The sequence below is a fragment of the Rhinatrema bivittatum genome, chromosome 3 (assembly GCF_901001135.1).
Source record: "Rhinatrema bivittatum chromosome 3, aRhiBiv1.1, whole genome shotgun sequence".
Classification (NCBI taxonomy): Eukaryota; Metazoa; Chordata; class Amphibia; order Gymnophiona; family Rhinatrematidae; genus Rhinatrema; species Rhinatrema bivittatum.
In genome coordinates, this window is record NC_042617.1 from 281,135,847 (window position 1) to 281,160,162 (window position 24,316).

General features: G+C 48.3%; 1 protein-coding gene and 2 non-coding genes across 3 annotated transcripts; all 3 read right to left on the bottom strand.

Annotated features, from left to right (window-relative positions):
* Window positions 1-10,878: 10,878 nt before the first annotated feature.
* On the bottom strand, window positions 10,879-17,738 carry ATP5F1B (ATP synthase F1 subunit beta). Its single transcript, XM_029594830.1, has 10 exons — window positions 17,562-17,738; window positions 16,812-16,994; window positions 16,427-16,601; window positions 15,957-16,078; window positions 14,907-15,091; window positions 14,321-14,479; window positions 13,051-13,173; window positions 12,129-12,341; window positions 11,548-11,749; window positions 10,879-11,152 (listed from the first exon to the last, which is right to left on the bottom strand). Exons 1-10 carry the CDS (start codon window positions 17,692-17,694, stop codon window positions 11,055-11,057), a joined length of 1,593 nt encoding a protein of 530 aa, XP_029450690.1. The 5' UTR covers window positions 17,695-17,738; the 3' UTR covers window positions 10,879-11,054.
* Window positions 15,176-15,246, bottom strand: LOC115088894. The gene has a single exon (XR_003855968.1). It is a non-coding gene; the product is annotated as a small nucleolar RNA SNORD59 (small nucleolar RNA).
* Window positions 16,685-16,757, bottom strand: LOC115088895. The gene has a single exon (XR_003855969.1). It is a non-coding gene; the product is annotated as a small nucleolar RNA SNORD59 (small nucleolar RNA).
* Window positions 17,739-24,316: the final 6,578 nt, after the last annotated feature.

The following is a 24,316-nucleotide window of genomic DNA, read 5'->3' on the forward strand; positions in this document are numbered from 1 at the left end:
TTGCTGTGGAAGCAGAGAGCAATGTTGGAATTGCATCAAGAGTATCAGGCTTAGTAATTAAGGGCCGCATCAGCAAGTTATCCCCATGTTTATTTGTTCCCCAAACCGTAAAAGTCGGGGCCCTCGTTGATTGCTGTCTGAATCCAATTCCCCTTTTCCCACTGCCATTGAAGCAGACAGCAATGATAGAGTTGCATTAAAAATATTAAGGTTTATTTGCTAAAGGTAGCAACTGCCACATCATTAAGTTACCTTTGGTATCATGTTTTCTAAATTACAAAAAAATGTGCATGCCACTTTTGGATATATTTATGGTCTAAATCTTAATACTGTTTTAACATTCATAATAAAAATAAATTGTATTAAGCTGTTCTTTAGAAATTAAATATCCTGCTGACACTACCTGAGGCAATTGGGGGAGGGGGGGGTGAATTAACTTGCCCAAGGTCACAGGAAGATTGTTAGCCCCCCTCCCCCCTATGCCAGGAAAATACCTACAGTATCTAAATGAAATCAATTTTGAAGTAGCAGATCCATCACAAAAAGTGGAATTAAAAAAAGAACAAAACACAACCCTATGAAGATATTAGCAAGAAAGCCTGCTTTGAATGGATTAGAGAAACCCTACACCAAGACTCACCATTAAAGCAAGAAGATAAGATATTTTTATTAAAGCCTCTCGCTGTACAACAGGGAGAAAGGTAGACCTTCCTGGCTCCCTATTCAGCCCAAACTGCCTTGAAGAGACAGGGAAAGCATACCTCCATGCCTGTTCCATTCTCCCTCTATTCAAGCCACACAGCAATTTATTGCTAAAAACTTCAATCTGTATTTACTCCTGGGGTGCGGTGGCTGGACTTCTGACTGCCCAGAAAGCTTCTATATTCAAATCACCCCATGGGAATATACCCAAGAGGCTATTTAATTTCTCTTCAGACAGCCTTCCCTCTAAAATGGGGAGAGGGATAGTATAGCATAGATACAGAAAGGAAAATTAGTTTCTTACCTGATAATTTTCATTCCTGTAGTACCACGGATCAGTACAGACTCCTGGGTTTTGCCTCCCCTCTAGCAGATGGAGACAGAAATTTTCAAAACAAAACTCCACCTTATATAGGATGGTACCACGTACAGTGCGGCAGTATTACTCAATGTCAAAGCAGAATGGCTCCCAAAAACCACTATAACTATGTACAAGAATCCCACAACAAGAAAAAGAAAATAACTAGTTCACTTTACCGCTCTAGGAACGGAACCTGTAGACCCACTTTAGAAAGGGTAATCCAAATTTTTGCATAAGAACATAAGAAATTGCCGTGCTGGGTCAGACCAAGGGTCCATCAAGCCCAGCATCCTGTTTCCAACAGAGGCCAAACCAGGCCACAAGAACCTGGCAATTACCCAAACATTAAGAAGATCCCATGCCACTGATGCAATTAATAGCAGTGGCTATTCCCTAAGTAATAGATCTGAAAACTAAATAATAGCCAAGTGGACTCTCCCTAATTTCCATGCTTCTGACGGGCGGGACTCTGGACTAATCCGTAGTACTACAGGAATGAAAATTATCAGTTAAGAAACTAATTTTCCTTTCCCTGTACGTACCCGGATCAGTCCAGACTCCTGGGATGTACCAGAGTTCTCCTTACTTGGGGTGGGACCCGGAGAGGAGTGTGCGGAGCACTCCTTCACCAAATCCCCCCAAACCTGGGGCCTGGACATCCACTCTTGCGAAAGTATGCAAAGACTTCCATGTAGCCTCTCTACAAATCTCTTGCGGTGATATCTGTTGGTGCTCCACTCAAGAAGCCGCCTGTGAGCGGGTAGAATGAGTCCGAACCCCCAACGGTAAGAGTGTCCCAAGCAATAAGTATGTTGAAGTGATTGCTTCTTGCAATCAGCGGGCGATCGTGATCTTAGATGCTCCACGACCTCATTTCGGTCCATTCCCCCGCACCAAAGGCTGGACAGACATAGAAAAACTGTTTGTCACCTCCAGAAAGCGCAGTAAGACTCTACAAATCTCGAGCTTCAGCAACTTTCTGGAAACGAGATCCGACCTATCCAGCCCCGGAAACCACGGGAGCTCCACCGATTGATTCAAATGAAAAGCAGAAACCACCTGGGGAAGAAATGAAGGAACTGTTTGCAGGGAAACTCCAGAATAAAAAATTTGTAGGAAAAAGCTCCCTGTACGACAATGCTTGGAGCTTGGACACCCTACATGATGAAATAATCGCTTCCAGACAAACTACTTCTAATGTTAAATCTTTCAACCTAACCCGTGTCAGAGGCTCCAACGGCGCAGCACATAAAATCCTGAGAACCAAGTTTAGATTCCAGGAAGGCATAAGTGCTTAGCACCCCTTAAAAAAAAAAAAAAAAGTCACATCCGGATGCGAAGCTAACTCTACTCCCGGATTGAACTGCGCAAAATACCAACAGCTGCCACTCGCTCTCAGAGAACTGCAAGACAATCCCTTAGACAAACCCTCCTGAAGAAAGCCCAAGATATCAGAAATCGACGCCCGGAGAGGAAGAAACTCACATTCTATACACCAAGACTCGAAAACCTTCCACACCCGGACATACGCGAGCGAAGCGGACATTTTACGAGATCTCAGGAGGGCAGTGACCACCGCATTCGAATAACCCTTACTCTTCAGACGCTGCCTCCCAAAGGCCATGCCGCTAGACAACAGCGATCCGCCTCATCGAAACAGATGGGCCCCTGATGTAGAAGGCTCGGAAGGTCCTGAAATCGCAGAGGCCCCCACCACCTTCAGATTGACGAGATCCGCAAACCATGGACGTCTTGGCCATTCTGGAGCCACGAGTACAACCTCCAACGGAAGAAGCTCTATCCTCCTCAGGACTTTGCCAATCAACGGCCAAGGCAGAAAGACATTCAAAGGAAAATTTCCTGGCCAGGGAAGAACCAAAGCATCCACACCTTCCGCTCCTGTGTCTCTGCAGCCAGCGAAGAAGCGCGGAGCTTTGGCCTTCTGAAAGGTCACCTTAAGATCCAAGCTGTGTGTGCCCCAAGCGTCGCAAATGCTCCGAAAAGCCTCCTCGGCTACCTCCCACACCCCGGGATCTAGATGGTGCCAACTGAGAAAGTCTGAGTGAATTGTCGACCCCGGCTAGGTAAGATGCCACAATGCTGACCTGCTCCACCCAGCTGATCAATTGAAGAGCTTCCAATGTCACCAGTTTGCTCTTGGTACCTTCTTGGCGATAAAATATAAGCCACCGTGGTCACATTGTCTGATAACAGCCTGACCGATTTCCCTTGAAGCATCGGGAGAAATGCCGGCAGTGCTAAACGTACCACCCTGGTTACCAGGCGATTGATGGACCACAGAGATTCCCTCGGGACCACTGGCCTTGCACAAACTTCCATAGATAGATTGCTCCCCAGCCGGAGAGCCTGGCATCCATGGTAATCAATTGTCCACTCAGGCACAACCAAGGGTACTCAGACTCAAGTTGTCCGAGAGAAGCTACCAATCAAAACTGGATCTTGCGGATTCCGTAAGAGGCAAGGGGGAGATAAAATTGCTCGGAAATTGGACTCTGAGAAAGCCACGCCAACTGTAAATGCCGCATGTGAGCAAAAGACCATGGGACCAACTTCAGAGTAGACATCATTGAACCCAGTACTCAAGAAAATCCCAAACTCAGAGGATGTTTGGACAATAACACCCGAATCTGACCCTGCCGCTTTAGAATGCACTTCCAGTAAGGAACACCCTGCCCTGTTGAGTATTGAACCGTGCTCCCAGAAATTCCGATTGAGAGAGCACCAAATGACTCTAGGGAAGGTCGACAACCCCCCCCCCCAAGCGTCCGCAGGAACTGAAGCACCCGCTAACAGCTGAATGGCAAAGCGACTGATTTTGCCCAGAACAGCCAGTTGTCAAGGTAGGGATGCACCAACAGACCTTCCCTCCACGGCCGAGCTGCTACTACCACCTCTATCTTGATAAAGGACCTGGGAGCAGTAGCAAGACAAATTCCGAAGAGCAGGTACGCTACAGTTAGATCTAGCAATGCTAGAAACTTGTTGCGACGTCGCTGCCTGACGTCACCCACCTTACCTCTTTGGCGACTCCCTCTTTGCCTGTTGGAAGTTTGGCTGCCGCGGTGTTTTGATGCCTTTCCCCTCCCGCGTCCCCAGACCGGCTAGACTCTGCATTCTGCCATGTTTCCCAGCAGCCTAAGGGCACACACGTGGCCCCAACTCAAGTACCAGCAATGGCACGAACCTCAGGGGCATCCCCCTGAGGTGATGTCATCTTCACCGAATATTTAAGGTCTCTGAAAACGCTAACGAATTGAGTTAGCAAGGACTAGGTTACGCTTACTGAGCTTTCCTCCAGGTATTGGCGGATGGGATTCGCTCTCTGCATACCTTGCTACTCTGCCTCCTCGGACTTACCAGGGGTACCCACTCCTTGGGGGCCTAGCTTTCTCTTTTCAGATCGCAATCTGGAACCGGTACTCACTCGAGGGCCCATGTTCCCGGACTTGCTACTGAATACCAATTCTGCCAGGAAGTCATCGCTGCCTACACCACCAGTGAGTTAAAATCTCTCTCTCTCTCTCAGAGCTTTCCCTGGAACCTGGTACTCACTCCTCGAGGGCCTAACTCATTCCAACACCTGGACTACTTCTAGAGACTATTGTGTGAGTGTTGCCATCAAGGTTCTGGTTCTGAACTCTGCATACCCTGCCTACTCACTATATTCAGTTTCTCTACAGCTCAGTATCCAGGATTGCTGTTCCAGTATCTGAGGGACTACAGCCCAGCTGGGCACTTCCAGCTCACTACTGCCACCTCCGGTGGTTCAATATACTGTTTAATAAAAGAACTAGTGTGTGTCTCCATACTCTGAGCCTGACTGGTGGTCCCTCTCGGGATCTCCCCCCCGAGGCCCAAGGATCCACCCACAACTACCACAAACACTAACAAAACTCTCCGCTTTGAAACTAAAGCTATGACAGACCTTGAAGTCTCCATACAGAAGCGGGGTATACGAAGACCTCGGTTGACCTGTTTTCAAGTAGAGTATGGTTCAAGGTCCCCTTCCTTTGTTCTGCTAGGGGCACGGGCGTTAAGAGCACAGACACCAAGGAGGCGCTGCAATGTCTCCAGCACCGCATGACTCTTCAGGTCGTAAGATTGAGGCATCTATTTTTTTGTGTTTTCCTGATCCTTGGTACTACAGGAACGAAAATTAGCAGGTAAGAACCAATTTTCCTTTCCCTGTACATACCAGGATCAGTCCAGATCGCTGGGATGTACCCAAGCTGCCCTAATTGGGGGTGGGATCTGGAGAGTCCCACGCTAAGAACACTGCTTCCAAAGCAGTCCACATCCGGATCCCAGACGTCCACGCAGTAATGCTTTGCAAAAGTGTGCAACGATTTCCAAGTGGCTGCTCTACAAATCTCCTGCGGAGAGACAGACTGGCTCTCCACCCAAGAAGCCGCTTGAGATCTGGTAGAATGTGCTTTCAAGACTTCAGGGATTGCGTGGCCAGCGCAAAGATAAGTAGAGGAAATGGCCTCCTTCAAACCACCTAGCAACCGTAGCTTTGGATGCCTTGTGACCCTTCTTAGGGCCACTCCATAAGACAAACAAATTATCCGATAATCGAAAGGCATTGGTCACCTCTAGTTAGCGAAGGAGAACCCGCCGCTCATCCAACTTATGCAGATCCCTATCCACCGAAGAAGCAGGATCCAAATTCGGAAAGGCTGGTAACTCAACCGTCTGATTTACATGAAAACCAGATACTACTTTGGGTAAGAAAGAGGGGACGGTCCATAGTGAAACTCCTGAATCCGAAATCTGGAGATACGGATCCCGACACGATAAAGCTTGAAGCTCGGAAATCCGCCGCACGGAAGTAATGGCTACCAAGAAAACAGTCTTGAGAGTCAAGTCCTTCAACGTAGCCCGTTGGAGAGGCTCAAATGGAAGCCCACATAATCCCCGGAGAACTAAATTCAAGCTCCACACATGACAAATCTGTCTGACTGGAGGACGCAAATGCTTGGCCCCCTTTAAAAAAACGGGACACATCTGGATGAGCTGCCAGCGAAACCCCGTCACTTTTGCCCCGCAGACAACCCAGGGCAGCGACCTGCACCCGGAGAGAACTGCAAGCCAGACCTTTCTTCAGGCCCTCCTGCAAAAAGGCTAGAATTTGCACCACAGAAGCCCGATACGAGGGCACATTTACCCCACCACGAGTCAAAAACTCTCCAAACACGAATATAGGCCAACGATGTGGACGAATTTAGTTATTGCAGAAGGGTAGAAATAACAGAATCCGAATATCCTCTCTCAATTTCCTCCTCTCATAAGCCAGGCCGCTAGACAAAAGCGATCCGCACGATCGAAAAATACTGGACCTTGTCACAGTAGATTCGGAAGATGGTTGAGACGTAACTGTCAGATTGCCAAGGTGATCAGATCTGCAAACCACGGCCTTTGGAGTCACTCTGGAGCTACGAGGATTACAGACCCCATGTGGTTCTCTATCCGACGCAAGACCTTGCCCACTAGGGGCCAAGGAGGAAACACGTAAAGCAGAACGTCGTGAGGCCACGGCAGGACAAGGGCATCCACCCCTTCCGACCCGTGATCTCTCCGACAACTGAAGAAATGAGCCGCCTTCGCATTTGTCCATGTCGCCATCAGATAGAGGTATGGGACCCCCCAGTGGACAATTCCCACTCGCCGGGATCCATAAGCTGGCAGCTGAGAAAATCTGCCTGAACATTGTCTACCCCGGCTATGTGCAAGGCCGCTAGCCAGACCAGATGGCGCTCTGCCTAAGCCATGAGCCGTTCGGCCTCCCAGGCCACCAGTTGGCTTCTGGCTCCCCCATCTGACGGGGGATGTAGGCCACTGTCGTTGCGTTGTCCGACAAAACTCGAACCGAATGCTGAGCTATCAGAGGGAGAAAGACGCGCAATGCCAGGCGCACCGCCCTGGTCTCCAACAGATTTATGGACCACGTCGTCTGATAACGTGTCCAACAACCCTGGGCAGATTGTGACTGGCAAACTGCCCAACCAGTGAGGCTGACATCCGTCGTGACTATTACCCACTGTAGTTCCACCAGGTCCATCCCCCGTAACAAGTGGGCCAGGATCAACCACTGAGACTGGACCTGGATGGTTCCAGCAGGGGCAATGGCAGACTGAACTCTTCCAATTTCGGATCCCAACGAGAAAGCAATGCGCGTTGTAATGGTCTCATATGGGCAAATGCCCAATGACCCACTTCCAGGGTAGATGCCATGGAACAAAGTACATGCAAATAATCCCATACTATTGGAAGGGGTAAGGACAAGAGCCGACGGATTTGCGCCTCCAACTTGCGCATCCTCTCCTGAGTGAGGAAGACCTTGCCGACTGAGGTATCGAAGCATGCGCCCAAAAAGTTGAGGACCTGATATGGTACCAACTGTCTCTTGGCAAAATTGACCACCCAACCAAGGGACTGGAGCCAGAGCAGAACCGTGCTCACTGCCAACTGACAGAGGCACTCCGATTTGGCCCAGATGTGCCAATCGTCTAGGTAGGGGTGAACCAAGATCCCCTCTCGCTGTAGGGCCACTGCTACTACCACCATCACCTTGGTGAAGACCCGTGGAGCTGTTGCTAACCCGAACGGGAGTGCTTGGAACTGATAATGCTCCCCCAGGACCATGAACCGGAGAAACCGCTGATGGCGCTCGCGGATTCCGATGTGAAGATATGCCTCGGTCAGGTCCAAAGAGGCCAAATATTCTCCCGAGTGGATGGCTGCAATGACAGAGCGGAGAGTCTCCATGCGAAAACGGGGAACCCAAAGAGCTCAGTTGACTGTCTTGAGGTCCAATATTGGACGGAAAGGACCCCTCTTTCTTCGGGACTACAAAATAGATGGGAGTACCTGCCGGACCTGCGCTCCTCTGGAGCAACTGGAACAATAGCCTCCAGGGATTTCAACCGACTCAGGGTTTGTCCGACTACTTCTTGCTTGGTCCGAGACCCGGCAGGAGAAATCAGAAAGAGACCCCTTAACGGGCAGGCAAAATCCAACTCGTAACCGTTTGCGATGATATTGAGGACCCACTGGTCCGACGTGATCTTGACCCACTCCTCAAGAAACAGGGAGAGGCAGCCCCCACCACTGGAAGCGGGGATAGGGAAGGAACACCTTCATTGGGATGGCTTACCTCCGGCGGCTCCTTGGGAGCCCCCATCCCGAAATGGCCTGCGGCCACGAAAGGAAGTAGGCCAAGACTGAGATCTCAGAGTCTGTTGTCAGATGGGAAAGGCGGGTGGCCGAGCCTGCCAGAATCTGCACTATTCCCGAAAATGGTAACGTACGCCCCAAAGGGTCTGGAAGACTTGGGCTTATCTTCAGGCAACTTATACACCTTGTTCTCCCTGAGAGACTTAATAAGGGTGTCCAGCTCCTCACCGAACAATTTACCCTTAAAAGGAAGATTGTCCAACTGAGTTTTGGAAGAAACATCCGCGGACCAGTTCCAGAGCCAAAGAAGCCACCTAGCCGAGACTGCTGTGGCCATGTTGCACGAAGAAGCTCGTAGCAGATCATATAATGCATCCACCACGTAAGCCACCATGGACTCCATCCTATTTGCCTGATCTGCTTCCTCCGGTGGCAATTCCTGTGAAGTAAGCATTTGCTGGACCCATCCGAGGGTCGCTCGCTGCATGAGGCTACTGCAGACCGCTGCCTGAACACACAGCGCTGACACCTCGAAGATGCGCTTAAGGACCTCAAATCGCCTATCCTGCAAGACTTTAAGCGCAGTCACTCCAGTGACAGGAATGGTCATCCGCTTAGTGACCACGGTAACCGACTCGTCCACCTTGGGGATCCTGAGGATATCCAAGGCCTCCTTGGGTAAAGGATAGAGCTTGTCCATCGCCTGTCCCACCCGCAGGGTTGCGTCGGGAGATTCCCACTCACGAGTGACCAGCTGCCTAAGCATTGGGTGGAAGGGGAAAGTTTGGGGAAAGGTATGCAGCCCAGAGAGTACTGGCTTCGAACTGGGGATTGGTGCCTCAACTTCCAGCTCCGCCAGAACATGGGGGAATCAAAGGATCCAACTCCTCCCACCGAAATAAGCAGAAAACCCGGGGATTGTCCCCCTCTACTGGGGTGGACTCCGACACCCCTGTCTATATTTTGGAAGAGAGGATCCAAGAAAGAGCCTGAAGGATCAGGGTCCGGAGTCACATCAGGAACCGAAGGGGCAAATAGGGTCGTGGCCCGCCTTGCGACCTTTGGGGGAGGGGGTTCCTCATCTTGCTGATGCGCTTCTGCCTCCAAAAAGGCTTTATGCATCAGTAAAATAAACTTTGAGGAACAAGTTGCCTGTCCCTTTAAGGGCTCCGATGGGGGAGGAGGTAGGTCCAGGTTCAATGAGGGGACGGGCCCTGGATTGCGCGGCCAGACCGGACTTAAGCTGGGAGGAGACTGCAGCGAATCCTCTCCTCCAGCAGGCAGACAGGGAACGGACAAAATGGTGTCCGTTCCCATGCGTGCTGGCGACGGAGCTGCATGCGATCGGGGAAGCCGATCCGAGGCGCGCGGTAAAATCGCCGCGAAATCCCCCGACAAGCCCTCCCCACCGGGGAGGCAGCAAGCACATACCCCGTCCTGCGAGAGATGCGGTCCCGACTCCCCACATGCCGTGCACGACAGCCCTCGTGGCATCCCACGGACGACTGGGCAACGCGGCGGCCCACAACTTAAGAGGCACTGAAAAAACCTGCCGAACTACGGCCTTCCAGAGCTCTGGGAAAGGAGCAGTCCCCCCTGAGGAAAAGACTCGACTTGGGGCGCTGTGGGGAGGGACCAGCCCACTGGTTAATCCCCCTCCAGAGAAGTTCGTCCCTCCAGGAACAAGGCTCTCGGAGCGTCCAGCCCCAGCCTTACCTCTACCGCAGCTGAAGTGAAAGGGACCTGGTAACAGAAGAAAATACCAATTGTTTACCTTTTTTTTTTTAAGCAAACGTGATGTAGCCAAAGGTGTCAGGAAAGAAGACAGAGCCTAAAAACTCTGTAGATAAAGAAAGTTAAAGGAATCTTAAAAAAATTTAAAGGATCAGGACCGCAGGTTGTCAAACTCCTCTGCTGAGAGTCAGAGAAAATACTGAGGGATCGCAGGTGGCACACCAAGTTAAGAGGGGGTGCCTTTTCAGTTTTTTTCTGACTCCATCTGCTGGAAGGGAGACATAACCCAGCGGTCTGGACTGATCCTGGTACGTACAGGGAAAGAATTTTCTTTGATTAGTTTTAAATGTACTACTTGCTAACTTCATGGAAAGCCCCCTAGTCATCCTATTATCCGAAAGTGTAAATAACCAATTCACATCTACTTGTTCAAGACCTCTCATGATTTTAAAGACCTCTTGAAAATAAACAGATTACTGTAAAGTTTGGGTGTTTGGGTTTTGTTTTCTAAATTTGCCAAGAGAAATAATATTTGCTTGATCTTGCCAAAGAGAGAAAGAAAAAACCTCAGAGGGCAATGACAAACTAAGAAGGAAAGGGAACCGCAGGATGAGCTGCCTGCATCTGCTGGAGACAAATACTGAAGGAATGCAGGGTAGGCTCTGTCCTGATATAGAATACCCTTTCAGTTTTTGTCTGTCTCCATCTGCTGGACAGGAGGCTCAATCCATGGTCTGGACTGATCCGGGTACGTACAGGGAAACTCTCAACAAGAATGCATACTTATATCCTTCCCCAACCCCATTTACTGGGGGATAAATGAGTGTTTCAAGACCCAGTACAAGAAATAAACCCTTTGCAAAGAGAAGCACCAGCAGATAGGATTGTTTTTTATGGATGTTTTTTTATTGGAAATGTTAAATATTCTGTCGACATACAGAAGGAGAGTTGACCTTCTCCCTGGAGAGCCACACAGACTAATACAAAGCTTCACCAAGAGGACTTTGTGTAAACCAGAGTGCATTTGGGTAAAGTGAGGCAAGACGGAACCATTTAAGTCTCAAGAATGCTCTTCAGCCAGTTTCTCAGCCTTTGCCACAGCCTCTTCAATCGGACCCACCATATAGAAAGATTGCTCAGGAAGGTGGTCATAGACACCTGCAAGACAAAAGACAAGAGGCAGTCATTCACAAGAGGTGTCCACAAACCACTGGATTAAAAGCCTTATCAGATGTGATGACTAGGGATAAAGAAATACAAACACAGGCAACTTCAGTTTGCTCAAAATTTTGCAAACTTGCCCAATAAGAGCAAATCTTGCCCTTGAAACATAGTAAATCAATACAGTCAGCTCCAGTAATGCCTTTAGATATATTATCTCCATATTATGGACAAGACATCTTGATGTATTTTTATCCAATATGACTTCACTGTTCTGCTGTGCAGACAGGCTACTGCTTCTACTTCCAGTTTGTACCAGCCTTATTTTAAAGCTGAGAATTCATCTCCTCCTGGCTGACAGCCCCTTCTTCCCACACAAAGAGGAAATTCACCTGTCAGGATCTGGTAAAATCCTTTGATAGTTTCCTTCAGTGGGACCAGCTTGCCCAAATGACCTGTGAACACTTCAGCCACTTGGAAAGGCTGGGATAGGAAGCGCTGAATCTTACGGGCGCGGGCTACTGTCAGTTTGTCTTCCTCAGACAGCTCATCCATACCCAAGATGGCAATGATATCCTGAAGGGACTTGTAATCCTAGAAAACAGAGAGGCAAGAAGGAATTGAGTTACTGCACTAAAGAAAGTAAGATGTACAACTCAGGCCTGTTACATGTAACAGAATTGGAAAAGCCTCCAGAAGTTCAATGGTTTCCCAGCACAGAAACACTGCCTTTATGTGAAACAGCACAGACAGGCTAAGTGCAGTTTACAAAACCCTTACTCCTCATTTCCAACACACAAAACAGGATAATCAATCTCTTTGGTAAACTTGTAAGAGCTAAAAACGCTCACCATGTCACACCCCTGCTTTGCAAGTTACTGTTTTGTCTATGTTGCCGCCATACAAGTACATGTACAATACCAATCAATCACCGTCACCCTGAAGAGCTCCACAGGACTAAACTGCTTCTCACCTGCAGTATTTTCTGTACACCTCTGGCCACTTCATAGTGCTCCTGTCCTACAATGTTGGGGTCCATAATACGAGAGGTAGAATCCAGGGGATCCACAGCAGGGTAGATGCCCAACTCTGCAATGGCACGAGACAACACTGTGGTGGCATCCAAGTGGGCAAAGGTGGTGGCAGGAGCAGGGTCAGTCAAGTCATCAGCAGGTACATAAATAGCCTGGAACATGAACCAGAAGGATTACTTCACGCCACAGTCCTGGCTCTTAACGTACCAAGCTTAGGAAGAACAGAAAGGCAAAACCCCAAGGGGAGGAAAGACACCTACAATCCAAACCTAGAAGACAGCATTAACTTAAGCAGGAAAAATTTAGTTTCCACTGAACCTGAGACACAAATATCTAAATCTTCCAAAACTCAAGATAACCTTGAGTTTCAAACTATAAGCCAACATGTTTACATGAGATTTCTTTTTATTACTACTTGCTTAAAAGATTTCTAGAAATGCAACATTCTACTACTTTGGTTCTGTTCTTCCAAAAATCATCTTCTTTGGCTCAATTTCCTTCTACTTTTTGGATTTCCATCTTATTCAGATCCAGACTTTGTTGGGCTCTGGTACCTTAAGCCTTTATTTGCTTGGGGATGATTCCCCTACTTTACAGGGGACAGTTATATACTTGGGACTGACTGCCACACCCCATGTGCTCTGAATACTGCTTCTGCAGCATCCCCAGCCAGCCCAGGAAGGAGACCCATACTAGTAACCTAATCCAGGTTTTCTGCATGGCAGTGTGCAGCACTAACACAAACTGGCCCTGCTCTCTCCTGAGAGGAAACATGAGGCCCATGAGTTGAAACCATAAAGTTGCATCTCTTCTCCCAGCCTGCTGCTTCAGCACTAGTTGTAACCAGACTCCCAGCCTTACCTGTACAGATGTGATAGAGCCCTTCCTAGTGGTTGTGATTCTCTCCTGCATGGTACCCATGTCTGTAGCTAGGGTCGGCTGGTATCCTACAGCAGAGGGGATACGGCCCAGTAAGGCAGACACCTGAAATCAGGCAGAGGATCTTAAGATGAGAAACCACTGGCAAATCTCAATCTGCTTCCAGTTAATACTTAAAAAAAAATAAGTCGAATCTAAATAAAGAATTCAAATAATGAGAATGGGCAATTTCCTGAAAATCTAGGACTACAATTGGTTACTAAAATGCAGAAAGCTAAAAGGAATGAATATCAGTGAATACTATTTTAAATTGTAGGCATATGGCTATCAACACCTGGTGCTAAGTTGGGAAATTAAACTGTATACTTGTGAAAAAAGTGTACATAAAGGTTTCATTCATATAATCATATGTTATGCATCTGTATATTAAGACTGTCAAATACAGCCCAAGTGTCTTAATGCTTTATGCACTGGGCTTAAGTGCTTCACAGCATGCACACTGTCACGAAACGCCTTAGCGTTATCTTTAACACCCACTTCATGAATGCTTGGCAGGTCCTGCTAAGCACTGCCCAGGTTCCACCTGTACTCATACACTAGCAATCTCTGGGCAAGTACTTCATCTGTAAGTTCTCCTCTAGTGATTTCTAGAAATGGTGGGGGAGGGGGCATCACTTATCCTAGAAATCCAGACCAAATAAAAAAAAAAAAAAAAAAAAAAGCAAACAAACTCCAGACTGGGATCATTAGCCACAGAGATAGAGCTAACAAGGTGAAACGTTTATTAGAAAATCAGAGATAAAGGCAACTGTAAAAAGTTATAACCAGTAAACAGGGGTTATACAACACATACTACCTAATTAAGATTCATTAATTAGTCAATACCCAGGAAAGTTCAGGACAAGCTCTCAAGGCTTTGGCACAGACCCTGTTTCTCTGAACTCCCCAGTCAAGACTGGAGAGTTCTAGCAGAACTGAAGGACCAAATCAGAACACATAACAGTAGCTTTCCAACCAGTAAGATGTTAATCTTACAAGAGTCCAAGGATACTGGGATACATGAAGACAGGCCATATGGTCTTTCTTCCATCATGTTTATTTGGTCAAGCAGGCATTCCCAAGCCTCAGTTGGAGTTAGTGTCTTGTAAGAGTCAGGACAACACCTGCAGGCTGGCTTAAGGGAAAGAAGTTCTCTGGGGAAAACAAGGAATTACAGCACACACAGAAACCCTTTTTCTCACTGCATATTTACCTCTGAGCCTGCTTGAGTGAACCTGAAGATGTTGTCAATGAAGAGCAGCACGTCCTGCCCTTCCTGATCTCTGAAGTATTCTGCAACAGTCAGACCTGTCAAAGCGACTCGAGCACGGGCACCAGGGGGCTCATTCATCTGTCCGTACACCAGTGCTACCTAGGAGTGCAAAAGATAAGCATGGTGCTGGTACAGGTACCACAGCAAAAAAGCCCAAGACACACACAACCTGCCACAAGGTCCTAGAGATGGAATATTAAAGCTTTATGAGACAGGTGCTTTGGCAAGGGAGAATCAGAAAAATTACACCCTTGTAACCATGAACAACCCCCTCTCCCCTAGAAGATGAGGTATCCAGTAGGGATATGAATGTTTCTTCTGTTTCGGTGGGGTACGTGTGTACTTCGCTGACTTTCTAGTACACGTGAAAGAATGGATATTAAGCATGTATTTTTAATGAGTTATATGCATAATATCCGTTTTTCACGTGTACTAGGTAGTTGACAAGGAACGGGTGGACCTGCTGAAACAGAAGAAAATACACATTCCTAGTAACCAGTATGTTTGCTCCAAAAGAACAACTCACCTTTGATGATGTGTCTTTCAGGTTAATAACGCCAGACTCAATCATTTCATGGTACAAGTCATTGCCCTCACGGGTACGCTCTCCAACACCAGCAAATACAGAGTAGCCACCATGTGCTTTAGCCACATTGTTGATCAATTCCATAATTAATACAGTCTTGCCAACACCAGCACCACCAAACAGCCCTGTGTTAGGAACAGAACACTGATTTAGTAGCCACCCAGTGAGAGCCAAATACTCTATGTGATGTCACCATAACATTTTTTTTTCCTTCTCAGACAATGCACTGGCTTCAGCAAATTCAGAAGAACGAAAGTCAGCGTTGAGTCATCAGCAAAGGACAGACCACTTAAGGGCTCACAAAGGGGCCCCGTTTCCTTATTTGGCAGATAAAGTCACAGCTAGCTGGAGAATCTCCAGTATAAACAGCATATTTTCAAACTTCACATATGGACTTCAGCACCCAAAGCTAAATATTCTACTAGACAGTTTTGATAGAGAAATAAGTGGGCCGATACAGTAAAAACACGGGAGAGCGGGCAAACGCCCACTCTCCTGTGCACGTGATGCAGTATCTTAATTTATTTAAATTAGGCCCTGCAGTAAAAAAGAGGTGCTAGGGACACTAGCACGTCCCTAGTGCCTCTTTGACGGAAGCGGCGGCTGTCAGCGGGTTTGACAGCTGACGCTCAATTTTGCCGGCGTCTGTTCTCGAGCCCGCTGACAGCCACGGACTCGGAAACTGGACGCCAGCAAAATTGAGCATCCAAATGCAGGCTAACAGTGCGCTCCGTTGGAGCGCACTATACTGTATCGGCCCGAAGGTTTGCAGTGAAGCCTGCTTATTGGGGGCACAAGTATATTACATTCTCACCATTGTGACCTTCCAAATTGGAGCAGTGCAGTAAGATTGTTTCACTAAACTTGCCCCACTGTCTGCACTGTTTAACTAAGCTCAGTACTCTGACTTTTAATGTACGAACCTACAAGAATGGAACCGAGTGCCCAACATTATGGCTTTTCAGCAGATTCTAGCCCCACTCAACGTACCAATTTTGCCACCTTTGGCATAAGGTGCCAGTAAGTCAACAACTTTAATGCCTGTGACCAAAATTTCCTGTTCTACACTCATCTCCACAAACTCTGGGGCTTCAGCATGGATAGCAGCAAACCTGAAACAGAAAAGAATGGAGAAAGCATGACCCAGCTGCTTCTTGGTACCCTAGAAGATGATGCAGTAGAACACAGGCTTAGTCATTAAGCTAGTATAAGGGACAAAACCTTCAAAGCCTAAACTGTAAAACCAAACAAAAGCTAATAAAACACAGTGCTGCAGAGCATATTGAAATACACATTTATGTTCATTAAATCTTTAATCACAAGAGGTAAGACTTCCACCAAGTAGGCACACATGCTGGAGGTGAAATACTGGCCTGCACAGCCCAAGATATAACTGAATAATTTTCTGGAAAAAAAAAAATATGTGTATGAACAAAATGAATCAAACTTGAATAACATACTGTTTGGTTGTTATTGGACCCCTCTCATCGATTGGCTCACCAATGACATTCATGATTCTTCCCAGAGTCTCAGGGCCAACTGGGATTCTGATAGGTGTTGCAGTGTCCAGGACCTTTTGCCCCCTCACCAAACCCTCTGTACCATCCATGGCAATAGTTCGAACTGTATTTTCACCTGGAAAGATGCAGAGCATGGATTACATATCCATAACCTACAGCATATCTTTGGGTACAAGAATCTGAAAACATACAGGTAATCCTTCTCAGATCAATAGTGGCTTCAGCTAACTCAGAAGAACGAAAGTCATAACTAGTAGATCATCAGAGAAAGAATTCAAAATCTTTATATTTTTCTTACATAAAAATTTTGATAGTAATAATTTACCCAAATGCTGAGCAACTTCTAGGACCAGCCTGGTGTCTCGGCCCTGGACTTCCAGTGCATTCAGGATGGGAGGTAGTCCTTCATCAAACTGGACATCCACCACGGCACCAATGACTGCCACAATGCGGCCGGTGGCTATACCAGCTTTAGCTGCAGGCGAAGTTTGTGCTGCATAATCTCTCCCTGGAAGCAGAAAAACAAATACAGTGATAAACTCGGATTAAAGCCTGTTTAAAATACCCCCTACTAATCTGATATAGACAAGGGCACAAGATTCGTTTTCCATTATATGTCAGCAAACAAAATATATATGGCGATACTTTTTCAATTGGACTAAATACATTTTGACCTGTATTTCGGTGCATTCAAGCGTAGTAACGTGACAAACATTCTACTTTACCCAGGGATAGATACAATCAACCGAATCCAAGCAGAGGATTGTCAAATTAAGCTTTAAAAGGAACCCGCAGGCACGGAGCGAGAGAGGGAGAGCTCAGCACCCCACCTCTTGCCTGCAGGCCCCGGCTGCCACTCGTACCCTCCTTTCGAACTCAAGGGCACAGAGAAAAATCAGCGGGACGAGAAGGGGGCGGGGGCGCGACCGCCACTCCAGATTCTCTGCACTTCCCTTTACGATGTCGGCGGGGCCCTCTCCATCCGCTCTCTCTCTCTCTCCCTCCCACCGCGGCCCGCCAGGCCCTCAATGACAGCGCGAGGTCACGGGCGCCCATCCCTGCCGCGGTCACTCACGTGCCCCGAGCGCAGCTGATACTGAGGCTCCATCCCTCAGCTGCGGCGGCGGCAGCCGGCGCAACGCCAAGCCCGAGACAGGTCTGAGCACCCGCAAGGCAGCAGCGGAGCAGCGACCCACAGCCCCCAACATGGCGACACCGGCTACGAAGCACAACGCCGAGTGAGAGGGAAGCCAGTGGCGCAGGCGTACAATAGCCAAGTGTGCCTGGTGGCCTGTCATGGGGCGGGCACCTGCACTCCCATTGGGCGATTGAGCTGCCACTTAGTACTGGACCGCAAAGGCATTGGCTGAAAGGGGCGAAGCAGGGCGAGAGGGCGAGGGCGAAGATTCAAATTCAAATAACTTTATTGATAGGCCAATGTTACATATATTTCCAAAGTAAGCTATAGCATGGTAAAATTGAGAGGGTAGGAAAAGAGGGGAAAAATTACAAAATGGTAATAAAGCAAATACAGGAGAGCTCTAAACTGGGATTTTCTAAAGCGATCCCGTCCTGGGGAATCTTGGAGAAATCATGGCCTGCTCCTAAAAAGAGACCTCAGTAAGGAAGCGGAGGGTGACCCCACGTGTTGTCCTTGACGGCCTTTCCCAGGCTGAGGGAGCAAATATGTTCTATTTTTCTACAATGAAACATCCATCTATTATTTCAAGAGGAAGCATCCATTGCACGTTGGATTCCTGGAAGCTGCATTGGTCCTAAAAGGGATGTAAACTAATTCTTGCGTGGTCCCCTGCTTTCTTTAAAAATGCAGCGTGCCCTCATCTGGGATTCCCATCAGTGTCAGAGAGATGGACTGGGGAAGTCCATCAGAGGCGCTGCTGCAGCTTGAGGCGAACACAGTAATCCCGGTGAAAGCTGATTTCTCTGCAGGCAATAGTTTTGGTTTTTTTTGCTTGTTTGTTTGTTTTTAATTTTCTTTTTATTAGATTTTCAAATAATTACAAAGCATTATCATCTTTGTACAGAAACAAAATCATAAAAGATCTTATAGATAATTTCACATAATATTTCTTCAGAAACAATTTTTAAATAGACCACAAATATACTGTGGGGGATGGAGCAAGAAAATATTAGGAAGCCCAAGATGAAATCCAGTTACATTCAGAAATACAAAGGAAAATGCCAATAACTTGTATGCCTTTTACCCCTTTATACAAATATTAAGTGATTAGGCTTTCAATAGGTGATGAAATATTCATCAACCTTCTCTGGGAATTAAGCCACAATTTAAGTTGTTCAGGAGTTAGGAAAATATAGGTATTATTATTAAACTTAATAACACATTTGCACAGGTGTCTGAGTTGATAACTTGCACCCAAAGATCTTGTTTCCTGCCATAGCACTAGGAACCCTTTCCTTCTCTACTGTGTGGCTTTTTGCCAGATCAGGAAAGATCTGGACAAATTGACCCATAAAATGGACCCCCATGTTCTGAAATAATTCCTCATAATCAAACCCCTGTCATGCTCATAAATAAATGAAATTAACAAGGTGGCTCTCTCTGCAATCTCTGTATTAGATGATTCCAAAAGATCAGTTAAATTCCCCAGATCTAGCTGGTTATAGATCATATTATCTCTTGAGCGAGAAAAAGTAAAAAAATACACCTTATTGAAGGATGGTATATTGTCAGAGGAAATATGTAAAGTCTTGCTCAAGTATCTACAAAGAGTGACTCTAGGTAACTCTCTTGCACTTTCCGGCCCCGTAAGCTACGCGGCCAGGCCTGCTCACCTCACTACGCCTTCCACCAGCTCCGGGCGCGTCCCCTCCACTGCCGCTTCCAGCTCGTGGCGCCTCCGGTCCCCTGCGCTCCCGCTCCAGACCAGGCCTTATGGCGGGGCTCGACGTCCTCCGTGGCGTCGGCCCTGCCCCTAGGCGCCCGCGCGCAGACCGCCCGGCCTCTTAAAGGGCCAGGGGTGGAACCCAGCTCCGTGGCGCACCCTGATTGATCACTGCTTAAAAGGAATTGGCCTGACCCCATTTCCTTGCCTTGGCAAGCGGGTCGATCACGTTGTGATAGCTAGTTTGCCTTCCTGTTCCAGTCTCCTATTCCAGTGTCTTGTTCCAGTCTCCTGTTCCAGTGTCTTGTTCCAGTCTTCTGTTCCAGCGTCCTCCTGTTCCAGCATCCTCCTGTTCCTACATCTACCCAGGTAGTACCATTCAGACTGTCTTCTTGGTACTGACCTCTGCCTGTTACTTTGACTACGTTGATCACTGCCTGGATTTGACCTTTGCCTATTTTTTTGACTACGTCTGAACGCTGCCTGGAACTGACCTCTGCATTGTCCATTGACCACATCTGCACGCTGCCTGGAACTGACCTCTGCCTGATCACTGACCACGTCTGACCGCCACCTGGTATCTGACCTTTGCCTGACTGATCATCCTCGGACTGACTACTGGTATTGACCCCTGCTTTGGCTGACTACACTGTCCTTGACTCTGGCCTTGATCCTCGCTCTTCATTCAGAGACTCTGATTTGGCCTTCTCTGGCTCCTGGACTCCCTGACCTGAACATCGACTGCGCACTCTCATTCGTGGTGGGCACACCCCTGAACTTTATCTCTCGGAAATCCTGCGAGGCCCACCTAAGACCAGGCGGCCCGGGTAACCAAGGGCTCAACCTGAGGGAACCCCAGGTTGCTATTGGTGATGCTCCAGCTAGCCTCAGTCTCCTCTTGTGCTCCACCTCCTGGTAGCAGGCGCTCTCTGGGTCCGAACGGGGAGCCTACCAATCCTGCACCAGGCCAAGGATCCACCTCCCGGTGCAACAGATTGCCAAGGCCATGGACTCGGCGGAGTCTCCCGCCATATGGACCATCCCAGGTCTGGCCGCAACTATCCCAAGAGCAACGATGAGTCCTAGAGACTCAAGCATCTTCAGTAGAAGAGCTCCGCTCTCTGTTGCTGGATGCAGTAATGGCCAATCCCGTGGGCCTAACATCCACCTTGCTACCGAGAGCATCACTGGCTCTGCCAGCTCCTCCTTGTTTCAGTGGGGATCCACGCCTCTGCCGAGGCTTCCTCAACCAGTGCTTCATGCAGTTCTCCCTTCAGCCTTCATTGTTCCTGAAGGAATCCACCAAGATCACCTTCATCCTCTCATGCCCTGAGGGGAAAGCCCTGGCATGGGCTTCTCCACTATGGGAACTTAATGCACCTATCCTCACTCAACTGTCTCAGTTCATCGCCACCTTTAAACAAACCTTCAAAGACCCTGGTCATCAGGCGGTTGCGGGCCATCATCTTCTCCACCTCCGTCAAGGCTCAAGATCCCTCTCTGAGTTTACGGTGGAATTCCACATGTTGGCCACAGAGCTGGGATGGCAATCTATCTAGAAGGCCTGTCTCCCACTCTCAAAGATGAGCTCACTGTCCGTGAGATTCCCATATCTCTAGAGGACCTGATTTCCCTCGCTGGGAGAATCGACCATCGCCTCCGGCAACGGCACCAAGAAGTGAAAGCACCCCGATCTCCTGCTCAATGCCCAGCACGTGCCCCAAGCCCTCAGTTGAAGGCTCTACCGGCACCACCTCCATCCACAGAAGAACCGATGCAAGTTAACCGTGGGCGTTTGTCTCCTGAAGTGCGTCTTCGGTGCAAGAAGCAAGGTCTCTGCTTATACTGCGGTGCCTCTGGACACTTGCGGCAGTCTTGTCCAGCTTACCCGGAAAACTTCAAAGCCTAAGCCCGGTGGGGGTCCCGAGCTTAGGCGCTATAGTCTCTGGCCCCCAACTTTTACTTCCAATCTCCCTCTCCATGGAATCCCGATCCTTTGCCACCACTGCTCTTATTGACACTGGAGCAAGTGGCAGCTTCATCATGGACAACATCGTCAACCTCCTGAAGATTCCCCTGCAATCCCTAGAGGTGTCTCTCCGCATCGCATCAATCCAAGGGGAACATCTCCCCGGACAAATCACTCATCGCATGGTGGCCTTCCCATTCACCGTGGGAACCCTCCATGAGGAGGAAATATCCTTGTATGTCTTGAAACATTTTATACACCCAGTCATCCTAGGGCTTCCTGACTCCAGGAACATGGACCACAATTTGACTGGCAGTCTCTCCAGATGGTTCAGGGGGGTCCTCAATGCCAGAAATACTGCTTGAAGCAAGTGTCTCCAGCAGTTACCGTCTTGAAGACTACAACTCTCACTGGTCTACCTGCCCAGTACTCTGACTTCGAGGATGTCTTCTCGAAGCAAAAGGCTGATATGCTGCCTCCACTCCGAAAGTTAATTGCCCTATTGAACTTCTGCCGGGCACCACGCCTCCCAAAGGCAGAACTTATCCACTCTCCCTTCCTGAGACTCAAGCAATGTCTGAGTATATCAAAGAAAATCTAGAGAAAGGGTTCATCAGACCTTCCGACTCTCCAGCAGGAGCGGGCTTCTTCTTCGTCAAAAAGAAGGACGGAGGATTATGCCCATGTATCAACTATCGTGGGCTTAACGACATCACCCGCAAGGATCGCTATCCGTTGCCCCTCATCAGTGAATTGTTTGATAGCCTGCAAGGGGCCCAGATCTTCACGAAGCTGGATCTACAAGGGGCGTACAGTCTCGTACGCATCCAGCCTGAGGACATTTGGAAGACCGCTTTCAACACCAGGGATGGCCACTATAAGTACATAGTGATGCCTTTCGGCCTTTGTAATGCCCCTGCAGTCTTTCAACGCCTGATGATTGAGATCCTCCGAGATCTACGTTATTCATTTGTAGTTGAATATTTAGATGACATCCTGATCTTCTCAAAGGACATGAAGTCCCATCACACTCATGTCAGGACAGTTCTTTAACGCCTCAGAGAGAATCATCTCTACGCAAAACTGGAAAAGTGCCCTTCCTGGGATATATCATCTCCGATCGAGGATTTACTATGGATCCTGAAAAGCTTCAAGGGATTCGCAACTGGCCTCAGCCAGTAGGCCTCTGCGCCTTACAAAGATTCCTTGGATTCACGAATTACTATAGAAGTTTTATCACTTAACTATTCCATGTTAACTGCCCCACTCATGGCTATTACTAGAAAAGGAACCAACCTCCGGGTATGGAGTCCCAAGGCTCAAGCTGCATTTCCCGCATTAAAAGAGGCTTTCTGTTCCAGTCCCTATCTGCGACATCTAGACCCAAACTGCCCATTCGTCGTTGAGGTCGACGCATCTGCCATCAGAGCCAGGATGGTGTTGAGTCAGTACTCCTCCAAGGGTACATTGGTACCATGCTCCTTCTATTCCCACAAATTTTCACCTGCGGAGCAAAATTACACAATTGGAGATTGTGAAGTTCTCGCTGTCAAGCTAGCACTCCAAGAGTGGTGTCCATGGTTGGAAGGAGCATAACACAGGTTTACCATATTCACAGATCATAAAAATCTTGAACATCTAAAAGAAGCACAATTATTGAATCCAAGACAAGCCCGATGGGCGTTGTCCTTCGAACGATTCAATTTCGAGCTGCGCTACCAGCCAGCGTCGAAGAACCTCCGCGCAGATGCACTTTTGTGTTCTCTCGAACCAGAAGATACACCAGATTCCCCAAGACACATAATCGACCCAGCCTGTGTATCCCTCGCAGTTACCACCATGGTACCTGCCAGAAAGGCAGTCGTCCCACACCGACTACATGAGCGTGTACTCCACTGGGCCCAAGACTCAAAGCTAGCCAGACATCCTGGCCGAGCTAGAACCCTCGAGATGCTGAGGAGGTTCTGCTGGTGGCCCAGTATGGTAAAAGATTCACGCAACTATGTTGATTCTTGTCCTATATGTGCTCAACAGAAGCCCCCAACTGGTCGACCATGGGGAATTCTCCAACTGCTTCCAGCACCCACCAAACCCTGGTCTAGTATATCAACTGATTTCATTACTGACCTGCCTCCGCCTCAAGATAACACCGTCATCTGGGTCATCATTGACCGCTTCTCTAAGATGGGTCATTTTATTTGTCAGGGAGACTTCCATCAGCTCCAGAACTCGCCAAGTTGTTCCTGAAACACATCTTCCACTTGCATGGCCTACCCAAGAAGATAATTTCGGACTGAGGGCCGCAATTTGCCGCTAAGTATTGGCGATCACTATGCCAAAATTTCAGCATCACCCTGAACTTCACATCGGCCTACCACCCTCAGGCAAACGGCCAAGCGGAGAGAACCAACCGTACACTGAAGACCTTCCTACGGTCGTATGCAAATGACCAGCAGGATAACTGGGCAGACCTGTTACCCTGGGCCGAGTAATAGACCCAAACTGCTCACACAACATGCACATTGCCGCTGCCACTGATGTCTTTCCGTTCTCCATGGTGTTTGGCCGCCAACCACGCTTGCCTCTGCTTGTGCCTCTCTCCGTGCCTTCGCCAGTGGCTCAGTTCATGGCACAAACCATTCAACTCGTATGGAACCAAGTTAAAGAGCGTCTAGCTCAGGCCGCCGAACGGTCCAAGAGAGTAGCAGATACTGACGGTCGGCCCCACTCTTCCGACCGGACAGAAGATATGGTTGAGCACCAAACATATCAGGTTGCGATTACCCTCTCAGCACCTGGCTCCTAAATTCATTGGGCCATTCCCAATTCTCTGCTATGTTGGAGCAGTGACGTACCAACTCCAGCTGCCTGGAACCTGACCTTTGGCTGACTGACCATCCTTGGACTGACTACTAGTATTGACCCCTGCTTTGGCTGACCACGCTATCCTTGACTCTGGCCTTGATCCTTGCTCTTCATTCAGAGACTCTTCATTCA